The sequence below is a fragment of the Trachypithecus francoisi genome, unplaced genomic scaffold, assembly GCF_009764315.1.
Source record: "Trachypithecus francoisi isolate TF-2019V2 unplaced genomic scaffold, Tfra_2.0 Lachesis_group6, whole genome shotgun sequence".
NCBI lineage: Eukaryota > Metazoa > Chordata > Mammalia > Primates > Cercopithecidae > Trachypithecus > Trachypithecus francoisi.
The window spans coordinates 100,064,351-100,077,536 of record NW_022681471.1 but is presented as its reverse complement, the minus strand read 5'-3'; the positions used below and the strand labels follow the sequence as shown (position 1 = coordinate 100,077,536).

At 40.4% G+C, this 13,186-nt stretch overlaps 1 protein-coding gene across 1 annotated transcript in view; it reads right to left on the bottom strand.

The window, feature by feature from the left end:
- Positions 1–13,186, bottom strand: part of XK (X-linked Kx blood group) — a 45,169-nt gene extending 31,983 nt beyond the window's left edge. Inside the window, exons 1-2 of the mRNA XM_033202092.1 lie at positions 12,654–13,186; positions 4,653–4,915 (exon numbers count right to left, since the gene is read on the bottom strand). Of these exons, the coding sequence (XP_033057983.1) occupies positions 4,653–4,915; positions 12,654–12,898 (508 nt within the window). The 5' untranslated portion in view covers positions 12,899–13,186. The remainder of the gene's footprint in view (positions 1–4,652; positions 4,916–12,653) is intronic.

The window sequence follows — 13,186 nt, the reverse complement described above, 5'->3', positions numbered from 1 at the left end:
GGCTTGAGCCACCGCGCCCGGCCACTTACGCATTCTTAATATTGCTCCAATAATTCACTCTAACTATTCCAGTCCAGGCCATTATTCTCACCTTGACAACTATAGTAGCCCACTTCCTAGCCTCTCTGTTTCCTCCTTCACTCTCTTCCAATCCATTTTGCAGAGTAATCAGTTTCTAAAACTAAATTTGATCAGGACACTTGTTGCTTAAAACTCATCAGTGCCTTCCCATTGCCTCTGGAATAAAGCTTGAAATCCTGGGATGCTCTTTCCTGATTTTTCTTCATCTGGCTTCTTTTCTTCATCTAGCAGTTTTCAGTTTAAACCTAAGTTTTGGAAACCTTTGTCTCATTTCCCAGACTCGGTTAGACACCCCCCAATATACCTCAGAGAGGCTACTTATCTTTCACTTTGCAGGATTTACTTAAGTAAATTATGCATTTGATTAATAATTTGTCTGATATTTATATATCCTATTCGAAGACGATTGGGGCCTGTCTACCTTATTTACCACTTTATCCTCAGAGACCAGTACAGGGTCTGAAACACAGAACACACCCAAGAAATACTCATTGAGTCCATAAATAAAGTCACACAAATCTAACCTCAAATTCTGGCTCCTCTGGCAGACTATGAGTACAATTTTCCTCCTTTTTTTTTTGGAGCCAAGGTCCTCCCAGGCTCAAGCAATCCTCCTGCCTTATCCTCCCAAGTAGCTGGGACCACAGGCATGCACCACCACTCCTGGCTAATTTTTGTATTTTTTGTAGAGATGGGGTCTTATCATGTTGCCCAGGGTGGTCTCAAACTCCTGGGGTCAAGCGATTTGCCCATCTTGGCTTCCTAAAGTGCTAGGATTACAGGTGTGAGCCACTGTGCCTGGCCCAATTTCCCTCTTTAGTAAGACGGAGATATTATCTACCTCAGGGACACTGTGAAAATGAAACAGAAGAATGCCTATCACAGTACCTGCCACAAATCAAGGGTTCATGAAACAGTCATTACCACCTTGAGTGGAATAGAGAAGGGTACTGTGAGGGACAGGCAAGCCAAATGGCAGGCTGCAGGGGCCTTCACAAAGCACAGTAACATTGGTATGCTCACTTAGGCTTCAGCCCAACCCATCCTCCAAGATCCTCAGACTTGAGCAAGCCCTTACTGAGAACTGATTAGACTCAGGGAATCTCAGGATGTCCAAACTCATCCAAGACTGAAGCTCACAGACACAGTGTCCATTATTCACTGACTATGAGAAACAAAACTTCCCCATAGCATAAGATTCCATTGATATGAAAGATTCATAATAGTCAAATCCATAGAGACAGGAAGTAGATTAGTAGGTCGCCAGGGGCTAGGGGCAAGGGAAATGAAGAGTGACTGTTAATGGATAGGGGACTTCTTTTGGTGTAATGAAAATGTCTAAAATTGTCTAAAACTTTTCGGTGTAACGAAAATGTCTAAAACTAGACAGTGGTGATGATTGTATAACATTGTCAATATACTGAAACCTACTGAATCGTACACTTAAAATGGTGAAATTTATGTTATATAATTATATTGCAATTGAAGAAAAACAATAACTCTCCAGTGACCATGTAGCTGGCTCTCCCTTCTCTCCCTCACGACAAACTCTGCTAATGCCAAATCCATCAATGTTTGCTCAATGAGCACAGAATCAGAGAGAGAGGAGAGAGTTTCAGAATTTGAATGCTGAATAGGGTCAGGTTGTGATGGACTCTATGTCCTTCTGTCAAGAGGGACACATTTCTATTGGTCTGGATTGCATTTAGATGATGTGGCAGACACTGTCAGTTGCCTATTCATTTTCCATTCCTCTCACTATCTTAAGAGAACATGGTTTTGTTATGGGTGGTCATGGGCCCAACCACATGCAGGCCATGACTAGTCTAATCCAATGTTCTCAAACTTTGCTGATAATAAAATCACCTGGAGCCCTTGTTTAACGAACAAAAGGGAAATAAAAATAAAAGACATAACTTTGGCTCCCATCCCAGACACAGCAAATCACAGTTTCCAAAGACGAATCCTGGTAATCTATATATTTAACAAGCCCCCATGTAACTCTAATCATCATCAGGGAAGTTTGAGGAATACTGGTCTAAACCATTGGTGGCAAACATTCCTAGACCTGGCTTTCCTAGCATCCCTTGAAGCTAAATGACTGATCAGTTCTGGTTAGAGACCTAAAGTCATTTTTGTTAGAGAGATTTCTGGAAAAGCTATAGTTTTTAATAAAAGAGGAAGACAAAGCAAAGTCTATTAGGGAGATTCATGGAAAAGCTATATTCATTAATAAAAAGAGAAAGATATCTACCCTTCCTTCTTCCTGTTTTGAAGGTAGCTATGATGGTTGGAACTGCAGTAGCAACCCAAGCAAAAGGCCAGTGGCTTGGCAGGGACATCAACTTTGCCACTATTGAGCAGCTGAAATAATGTCAGCAACTGTCTACTTCCAATATCTAGTTAGATAAGAAAAATAAACTCTAGGTTAACTTTAGAGTTAGGTGTTTGTTCCTTGCACCAAATACATTTCTAACCACATGACAGACACTACCAACATTTGCCTCTGTGACACACCCTAGACCATGCTCCATTCGTAAGGGTCTTACCCTTTCTGGGTGAGATAATCCTTCCTTATATATGTTAAGGCAGTGATTGGGGTTAGTCAAGACCTGCATAAGTGGCAGCCATCTATCTTTTTAACAAGACCATGCCCACTTCCTTTTTCCGTAGCTATTTGATTTATCATTTAACTCTCAGAGGACTTATGTTTTTCCAAGTTCTTTTGGGACATTTCGATATCCATTGTGACACTGACGTTTTATAAGATAGATCTGATTTTTCCTGAACAGAATTATGTCTGAAAAATTATAACAAGGGTTGGCAAACTTTCTTTGTAAAAAGTTAGTAAATATTTTAGACTTTGTGGGCTACATTATGTTTATTGCAACTACTCAACTCTGTTGTTTTAGTCCTAAAACAGTCACAGACCATACATAAATGAAAGAGCAGGGCTATGTCCCAATAGAACTTTACTGATAAAAACAGGCAGTGCCCAGATTAGGCCCATGGGATGTAGTTTGCCAACCCCTCAACTGTGAGACATCGTCACTAAAAAACCTTGAGGAAAAAAATTGGATCTACCTCTAAAAATCAAATAGGCTATCATTACATCTGATTTCTTGCTGTATCCCTGCCACTTGGAAAAACAATAAACTGGGAAAAAGAGTATAGTGGCATGCAGTTTGGTCAAGACCCATTCCAGTTATAATTCCTTAGGGAACATGGATGCTGCTATATTTATTGAGCTTTTACTCCCTACCAGGTGTTGTGGAAAGTATTTCCATATAAATGTTGATCCACTAAGGTTCAAGATCTCTACTTGAGATCCTGACTCATACTTTAAGAAACATAATCAGGCAACCTGGATAAGGGAGATGGCTCTAACATGTAAGTATCCTGTGACTCTGACATGAATTATTACCAGCCAGTCTGAAATATAGGTAGAAAGAGGATAAAACTGAGTGAAGTAAAATAAATAAGAGTCTTTCTTATATTCAATGTTTTCTTAAACATGTATTTTTTCAACTTAAGGCTTTTAAATCATTTTGTATACCCATAATAAAACTTACCATAATGGTTTTCATTTACCCCTAATATTAATACTTGGGAGGGTATCCACTTCTCATTTGTAGGCTTTTCAATAAAATCTTGACTCTGATGCAAATAGTGTTGTTTTTTAAACTTAACCAAAATCTGCTCTTAATTTGATGATGTGAGAATAGCCCAAAGGTAGAACATTGCCTTGACTTAAAAACTGATATACCTATTACAAATCTAAGAAGACAGGTAAGTGGCCTTGTTCCATTATTCACCACAAAGTTGTTAAGCCAACTGTCTCAACTTGTTGAGAACTAGCACTGAAAGACAGAGTGAAATCCCAAGAGGACCAGCCTCCAGTAGCTGTATTTTCAGCCTCTGGTAAACTATATTTTCTAAAAATGGCCACAGTGGTATTTTTGGTCCCACATGATCTTCCAGAACTCTACCATTCCCCAACAAGAGTCAGAGTTGGCTTCCCTCTCCCTTCCCTTGAATCTGGGCACAACTCTTGAGTACTTCAACAATGAGAAGGAAGCAAAAGTCATGTGCCCCAACTCCCAAGCCTGGATCACAAAAGCTGATACGGCTTCCATCTGGCCTTCCCTCATTCTTAGAACACTCACCCTTGGAAGCAGCTACCATGCTCTAAGGCAGCCCAAACTCACCCACACAGAGAAATCAAATGGAGAAGATCTGAGACTCCCAGCAACAGCCAATATCAAAACATGTGAGCAACAAGACATGTGAATGAAGGGGCCTTGAATAGATTCTAGCCCCCCACCTTTGAGCCACCCTAGCTGATCCTTAGTGGATTACAGATTAGGTAACCCTTTTGAGTCCTGCCTAGAATGCAGAGTCATAAGCAAAATAAATGTTGTTATTTTAACTGAGTTTTGAGCATAGTAACTAGAACATAGATTCAGAATTAAATGCACTTAAGAACAAATTTCCTTTGAAACAAAACAAACTGTATGTTTTGCTTCTCATTTTGATCCCCAAATGCAGGCAGAAATTAAAAATATACGTACTTCTTCCAACAGTGACGTCCTGCTGCATGACACTTATGTACAGCTGTAGGGTCAGCTGGGGGGCTGAGCCCAAGAAAGCCTGGATCACCGATGCCCGGCTGAACGCTGATCGGTGGGTGATTAGCTTGCCTTCTGCCTGGCCCACCTCCTTCTCAATCTCCTCTGAGAGGCCATTTTTTGGCATTTGCCTCTTCTTGGTGATACTGACATAAGGCTCTTCATTGTTGCCTGACTGAAAGTAGATGCAGAAGACTTCAAAACACCTGAAAACAAATCAGCAAGTCATAATAATTAGAGACAGACAGGATTCTGACTTTCCATGCTCATCCTACTTACCTTTAGCCTGATTCTCAAAGCCTTGACTTGGCTACTCTGAACTCTTCTAAGTCACTCTTCTAAATCAACCACTCCAAGGACTAGTTCTCTGTATGCAGTCCTCTTGAGGCTTTCCAAGAGGCCAATGGAAATGAATGAGAACCAAATGAAGAAGTAACACCAAAGGCCACCGAAGCAAGGAAATATCTTAGAGAATGGAAAGTGGTTCCAGCTCCAGGGTCACAGAAATAATGTGCAGTTTTCCTTCCTGACACACACTAGCTGTGTAGCCATAGCCAAGTCACTTACTATCCCCACCCCAGTATATTCCCTCCACTATAAAGCAGATATAATGCCCACTTGGTCATATTGCCGTGAAAAATGATAATACAGTGTGACTGCACGCATGCATGCACACACATGTGTGTGTTCCACATCCAAAAGATGCCCCAAACCACCCCAGTTAAAGCAGAAGCTATGGCTTGGAAATCCTCCAGCACAAGGCAGCTTACCATCTAGCATTTCACTGGGAGACCACGACATGTTACCTATCTCTCTGTTTTCATTAGTCCTTACAGGGCAGGACTAAAGTTAGTCCCACCTAGGGATGGAGACTTAATCAGTGACCTTTCCAGACTGAGAGAATACCTGGCTTTTAACATCTGAATTTCCCCTCTAGGTAAAAATATGGATGCTGAAGCTGGAAGAATACTGAGGTCTGTGATTAACTTTGAAGTACACGCACACACACACACACACACACATGAATTGATAGATGGATAGATATGTGAAACAAAATGTTAATTGTAGAATCTAGGTGGTAAGTACTTGGGCATTCACTATAGAATTCCTTCAACTTTTCTTCTGTGTGTTTGAAAATTTTCATAATAAAATTCTGGAGAAAAATGTGTTTTTCCTAGGAGTAAGAAAAATACTCATGGCCGTAGGTTTATAACTTGTTAAAGGACTTTTTGTCCCTCCTCTAACATGCACTTTTATAACAACTTTATGATGCTGCCAGAAGATTTTAATGGCTTCATCTATTTTATTGAATGTTAATGTTATAATGCTAACTTTATACTCTCACCCTGAGGCGACTACGGCAACTGGAATGTATTTATAGTTTGAAATAATAAAACAAAGCTTGACGTAAGAGAGGAAATGCAGGAACCTTTCTGGTGAGTACAAAGTAGACATATTTTGTGATTAATACCATTGTTCATTTGTTGCTAGGAGAAAGAAGGTGCATGGTGTGTGTGGGTGTGTGGGGGTGTTGATTTGTGTACGACATTTTGTCCCGTGGGGTCAAGAACACTTTAATGTATTACATGAAAATATGTAAAACCACACAGGCCAGTTTCTTCAGTTGGAAATAATGTCAATGAAGTTCAGGCCATGAGTTCAATCCCAAGCATGTCCAATTGAATTTTCTCTGAAGGAAAACTCAAATTAATCACTGAAGGCTATATGAGGCCTAGCAACTTCACACTGTTGGACCACTGACCACAACAAAGATTAGAAAACAGAAAGAACTGTCCGGGTGTGGTGGCTCGCGCCTGTAATCCCAGCACTTTGGGAGGCTGAGGCAGGCGGATCACCTGATGTCAGGAGTTTGAGACCAATCTGGCCAACATGGTGAAACCACGTCTCTACTAAAAATACAAAAATTAGCCAGGCGTGGTGGTGCACCCCCGTAGTCCCACCTACTCGGGAGGCTGAGGCAGGAGAATTGCTTGAACACAGGAGGCAGAGATTACAGTGAGCCAAGATTGCACTACCGCACTCCAGCCTGGGTGACAGAGCGAGACTCTGTCTCAAAAATATAAAACAAAACAAAAACAGAATAAACTGATAATCATCTTTATTCTCATATATGAGATGAGTGCAGATGCAGTTTACTAAGTGCTGTGGGGAATGCAGACAGCTGGATACCCCTGCCTCATTTGGGGGCACTCACAATCTAAATGGGATAGTGGGACATATGCACAATAAGAATAATAAATAATGAAAATTAATATTTATATAGCACTTTCAGTTATGCCATTTTATCACGTATGATCTCACTTAGAAGAAAATGTATTGCAACAATTTAAATCATAGCATTACGTATAATAGCAAAATTCTGGGAATACTCTAAAGGTCCCAAAAACGAAATAATAATTAAATAAATCCTAATAATATCAATTCAATGAAACATTATACAGTCCTTAACATCAATGGTATAGAAGTACAAATACCAATATATAAATTTTTTTAAAAAGACAGTCTCACTCTCTCACCCACGCTGGAGGGCAGTGGTGTGATCATAGCTCACTGCAGCCTCCAACTGCTAGCCTCAAGAGACCCTCACTCCTGAGCCTCCTAAGTAGCTGGGACTCCAGATGCATGCTAATTAGCTGTGCCCAGCTAATTTTATTTTTTGTGAGGAAACAGTCTCACTATGTTGACCAGGCTACCTATTTTTACCATATTTGGTATGTGAAAGAAGCAAATTACAATAGAATCATATATTTTAAATTACATTTTCTGTAAAAAGAAAATCACATATGTAAAAAATATATACAGATTACACACACATACCCACACATACATATAAACAGTGAAATGTTTCAGCTGGCTCATACTGACTCAGGAGAGCAGACTGTTAAATAGGAATTTTGTGAGCCAGTTGTTAAACAACTGGTAGCTTGATCAATCATGATGGGAATATATGCATTAGAGAAATCAGCAAACACTGAAAATCAGGGCTTGTTTTCCCCAAGAGACAGTTTACTAGCATGCCATTATAAAAATATTAGTAAGGATATATAACAAAAGCATTAGGAATTGTTCTCTCTGAGCAGTCAAATGAGAGCTTTTATTTTCCTCATTGTGCAAATCTGTTTTCTGCTCTTCTGTCATTTTAAAAAACGTTTTACTTGCATAATAAAATCAAGCTTAGAGTTTTGAAAGACTAAAACAAACAAATTAAATACCAGCACATGCTAAGAACTGAATGAATGAAATGAGGGTTCAGATGAGAAAGCAATTTTCCTGATGCCAAGGAAGGGGCTGGATGAAACTGGAAGCATTCTGCAGAACTGTAGACAAAGTAAAACTTCCATGGTCATTTGATGGAAATGAAAGAAGGTCCTAAAGCTCAGGTGGAACCTCTTGTAAGCCACTGTTTTTTCCCAGGTGATACATTTGTATTAGCATAGAGTTTTACATGTAGTCATAGGTGTTTAATACATTTGTAAAAGGCCCCAAGACCTCCTGCCACTGTAGGTTAGGAAATCTGATAAGAAACAAACTACTATTCTTGCAATTCTGCAAGACTCATCTAATTACTCAAAATCTGTTTTTATTTTTTGGTTTTTTATTTGTTTGTTGCTTGAGAGGTTGGCTGAATAAAGCCAGAAATTAGATACTTTTATCAAAATTGAATACTCAAGGTAGTTTTTCAGTAGCATCTACACCAAGGGAAAGCAAATTTTCTGTGAAGTATTTATAAGAAAGTAAATATTTTATTATTGGCAGGCCATGGTCTCTGTTGCAACTGCTCGATTCTGTCTCTGCAGTGTGAAAGCAGTTGTAGCCAATACATAAACCAGTGAGCAAGGCTGTGTTCCAATAAAACTTTACCTACAAAAACAGGTGATGGGAGTATTAGGCCTGTGGGGTACAGTTTGCTAGCCCCAATGTAGATAATCAGCAAGTTGATCCTTATTTTTTACTTTATCCCATTTTCAAGCCTCATAGCAGAAGGAGCTTATTCCTTAGCTGAAATCATGCATGCTGATGTCAGCATAAATAATCTGTGGTACCAGAGACCCTAATTAAAATACTTTTTCCGAAGAAATACTATAATTTCCAATAAGCCACATTATCTTCACATGACACACATGCTCTGTAAGCCTACTCAAAACCCAAATTGGTTAAATAGAAAATGCTGCAAAACCTTTGAAAAGCCACTTGCTTAATCTCACTGAACTTCAATTCCTGGACTGTAAAAATAAGATAATGACAGTTAACTCACAGGGCTTTACCATGGATGAAATTAAACACTGTATATAAAAGCATCTTGCAAATGAAAAAAGAAATTCTCTTCAAATGTAGACTATTAACATTTTAAATTCTTTAAAAAGTTTAATATAGAAGGATATATTATGGTGAATCATTTTGCAGTATTCTGGAAAGGTTTTGGGAACTTCTTAGGCTTTATTTTATAAATGCAGATTTTTCATGTACCATTTTTTTCCTCACTATACCAGTAATAAAAAAGAGATGAGGGGAATTCCTTGAACTTGTAACTCATTTATATTTATTCCTCCCAATTAATTTATAAAAATTAGCATAAATGTAAAAGAATCATAAACAGAATTTTAAAAATGTTTTTGTGTTTTAGGTAAGAGATCTTTTCCCTGCTCTGGTTTGCTAGAGTATCTATTGCAATGTACAATAAGATTTTCCTTAAAATTATAAATAAATTCAAGGCATTATCCAAAGTTCGTATCATTCAAACTCAGGCTTAATGTGAAAACAATCATAAAAACTGTAACTACCATTTTAAATACAAGACTGATACAAATGAAATATGGTGCTCTCCCTATGTCTCCCTAAAGGAAAGAAGGAGCAAAGCCTAGTTAGTAGTATTTAGCCCAGTATTGTATTTAGCCCAGTGTAATGTATTGCAGTTTAACTGGGCCATCGTGCTGCACGAACTCAAACGCAGCATCTACCTAGCAAAAACACAAGTTTGGCTAGTACTCATCCAAAAGCAAGAAGAGTTAAACTGTCAAAAAACAATTTAGAAATATTACTAAATCCAATCCATAAGGAAGGGGGTAAGAATCACCATGACTCTCCTTTGAGGGAAATAATTTTTATCTTTATGTAAAGTTGATGTCTTAGAGTTAAAACGGAATCAAACAGTCAGCAGGAAGAAATTCCAGTAAGATATTAAGTCAGGCTAATACACAAGAATGAACTGCTTTTCTTTTAATCTGGAAGCTAAGAGACTTGGAACCACATTTTGTGTATCTCAGTAAGGTCATGGGTCCAATATCTCCTTGAAATAAATCAGCTGCATTAGAATCAGTGACTCCTTGTTGATGGAAGGGGTTTGCCTGTTGTTTTGTTTTTTATCTTTTATTTTGTTTTTGCTCTAAGAAGACAATGGCCCATTCAGAACTTTCTGGAAATAGGTATTTTTATAGTGTTGAAACTTTACATATAGATGAGAAGTCATCTCTTCAAAGCACCAAAAGTTTTCTTTCTTTAATAAAGTTAAAATATTTTTACTGTAAAAACTGAAAAATATAGAAAAATATATAATTGTTTTATTATATGGTTTTATATATTTTCCAGAATATTAAAATCACTTATAACCCCACTATTCAGAAATTATTATTCTTAACATCTTGGTATGTTTTCTTGAGTTCAGGTTTATACTTGTCATCTTGTTTTTATATATATTATGTTATTAGCTTTGTCTTGGGTTACTCTTCGTGTTTAGAAACACTTTAAATAGCAGCAGTGATAGGGTATTATCATTTACTTGGATTGCCAAGATGGACCAAACTTTTTCTTAATTTAAAATGGAACTACTAATAGAATGTACTACACAGTCCTCTGCTTTCTTCCACTGAGCATAGGGAATATAATTAGCTCTTTTTAAGGAGGCTTGAGAACATAGTGTGAGGCCTCACTTTCCTCACCTACGAGATGGGGACAATTACATCTATGTCATGGTGAGGGTTCAATGAATTGAGGGATGTAAGTACATATCAAACCATCTAGCACAAGAAGCTTTTGAGAAATGTCAGTTCCCCTTTTTCCTGTTACTCCACTTAAACATTATCTGTTTTCTTCTCACAGATAATGTTAAGAAATGATAAGTGCCCTGCCCAAAGTCAGATCACACTTATTTTACTGAGCGGGAATATAGTCTGGATCACAGGGCTTACCTGGCTAGAAAGGACTAACTCTCTCCTCACTAAATGGCTCCAGGTTGCAGGACTTCTAAAACTCCCCTCCCTCCTTTTCTTTTTCCCCAGACTCTTCCCTAGCTATCAGGAAGTCAGCAGCAACCTCCCACTTCTGCCAGTGTACCTGTTTATTTTCCTTTCTAGGATTCTGCAGCTTCTGGAGGCTGAGAAACTCGTTCACCAAGTTTGCTGTGACTGTGTGTAAACTACAAGTCAGTAGTTTGTGTGTCAGCTGGAACAGTTTTCTTTAATATGAGGTGCAAAAATTTTATGGCCAGGCGTGGCAGCTCACGCCTATAATTCCAGCACCTTGGGAGGCCTGGGCAGGAGGATCATTTGAGCTCAGGAGTTCCAGACCATCCTGGGCAACATAGAGAGAACTTTAGGAGGCCCAGGCGGGAGGATCACTGGAGCTCAGGAGTTCGAGACCAGCCTGGGCAACATAGGAAGACTCTTTCTCTACAAAAAATACAAAAAAAAAAAAAAAAAAAAAAAGAAAGAAAAGAAAATTAGCCAGGCATGATGGTGCTTGCCTGTAGTCCTAGCTCCTCTGGAGACTGAGGCAGGAGTATCACTTGAGCCCAGGAGGTGGAGGATGCAATGAGCTATGATCTTGCTACTGCACTCCAGCCTGACTGATAAAGCAAGACCTTTTCTCAAAAAAAAAAAAAAATTATAACTACGTAAAATTTATCTTGCTCCTCGACGTGTGTATGCGTGTGTGTGTGTGTGTGTGTGTGAGAGAGAGAGAGAGAGATTTCCTGGTAGGAAAGGTCCTTAGCTAGCTGAATTCTCTGGCAGCTGAGGTGTCTCTCTGGCCTTTCCATCTCTTCAAATTCCTCTGTCGCCTATGTCCAAAATTCAGTATTATAAACTTATTTCTAATCCAAATGGACGGGCTTTGTTTTGCTTTTCCTATAGAGATGAAAGGTACTAAAACAAGACATTTTAAACTCCTTAGATAAACCAGTCTGTTTTATTACAATATATTTCTACTTGCTTTGTGTTAATAAAAATTAATTTCCAGAAATGTCACTAACAGTTTTTCTTTACTTAACACATAGCAAGTTTTGTCTTCATGGTGCATGTGTACCAGCTTTAACGGCTACGTTTATAAGTTCGCCAGGGCCGGAAGACATTTCTAGAACCCCATATATTTCCATATCCCATAATATTGATTACGCCACTAAGAGAAAAGAATGGTGCATGGATTTCTTGACTTCCCTATGAGAATTAAATATTTTTAAAGCTTTTAGAACAGTGCTTGGCACACAGTAAGCTCCATGCTTGATAAATTAAAATTAAATCACCTGTACATGCTGTCCCCATAACCACAGCTTAGAACACACTTCCCAAGGGTTTGTGACCACAAAAGCCAATCCCGTCACAGCCTACTTGACCCCAGAGAAACCAATGTCTTTAATGAGGTTGAAGCACAAGAAACTGCCATTTTTGTTGGTCAATTTCAGTTGAATGTTGGCTATTTCATTTGATGGAACCTAACAGGAATTCAGTGTGCCCCAGCTTTATAACCATTATGCCATGATTCGTCCCATTCCTGACTGGAATAATGGGGCTGAGGGGCATGGCGGACCGGCTTGGGGCCCAGCCACCTGTCTACACAGGAAAACCGCCTCCCTCCACTCGAGCAGGTCCAGGGATCAGGCCACAGGACCGGGGCTGCGGCCTGGGGCTGGCTCTGGGTTTCTGCACGCACCTGAAAAGGGGCCCAAGTTGCAGCAGGTGCAGCAGCAGTACGAGCGGGCGGTCGCGGCTGAGGTCGCGGTGTACGAAGAGGAGCGTGAGCTGCACGAGCGCGCAAGGCAGTAGCGAGAAAAGCAACGTCAGCGCCTGCCACATGCGGTCCCCGCCCGAGCGGTAGGTGCTGCTCAGGCTGAGCGCCGCCGTTGTCTCGGCCACGAACAGGAACACGGACGCCAGCACCGAGGCCGGGAATTTCATCTCCGCGCGTCAGCGGCTCTCACCGGGGACGGACGCAGTGGCGGTGGCTGTGTGGCTGTGGCGGCGGCGGCGGCGGCGGCCGTTGCTCGAGGGGCTCCCAGCATGCCCAGCCCCAAACTACTCCCGCGCTCTGCGCAGCCCGCCGAGGGCACGCGGGCCCGGCCGACCGGCCTGGGCTCTGGAGCTGGACCTCGAGGGGGGGCGGCCGACCTGGCTGGGGTGGGGTGGGGTGGGGCGAACAGCGCAGCCTCGCCGGGACACGCCCACGCGCTCGGTGCGCCGCCCGCT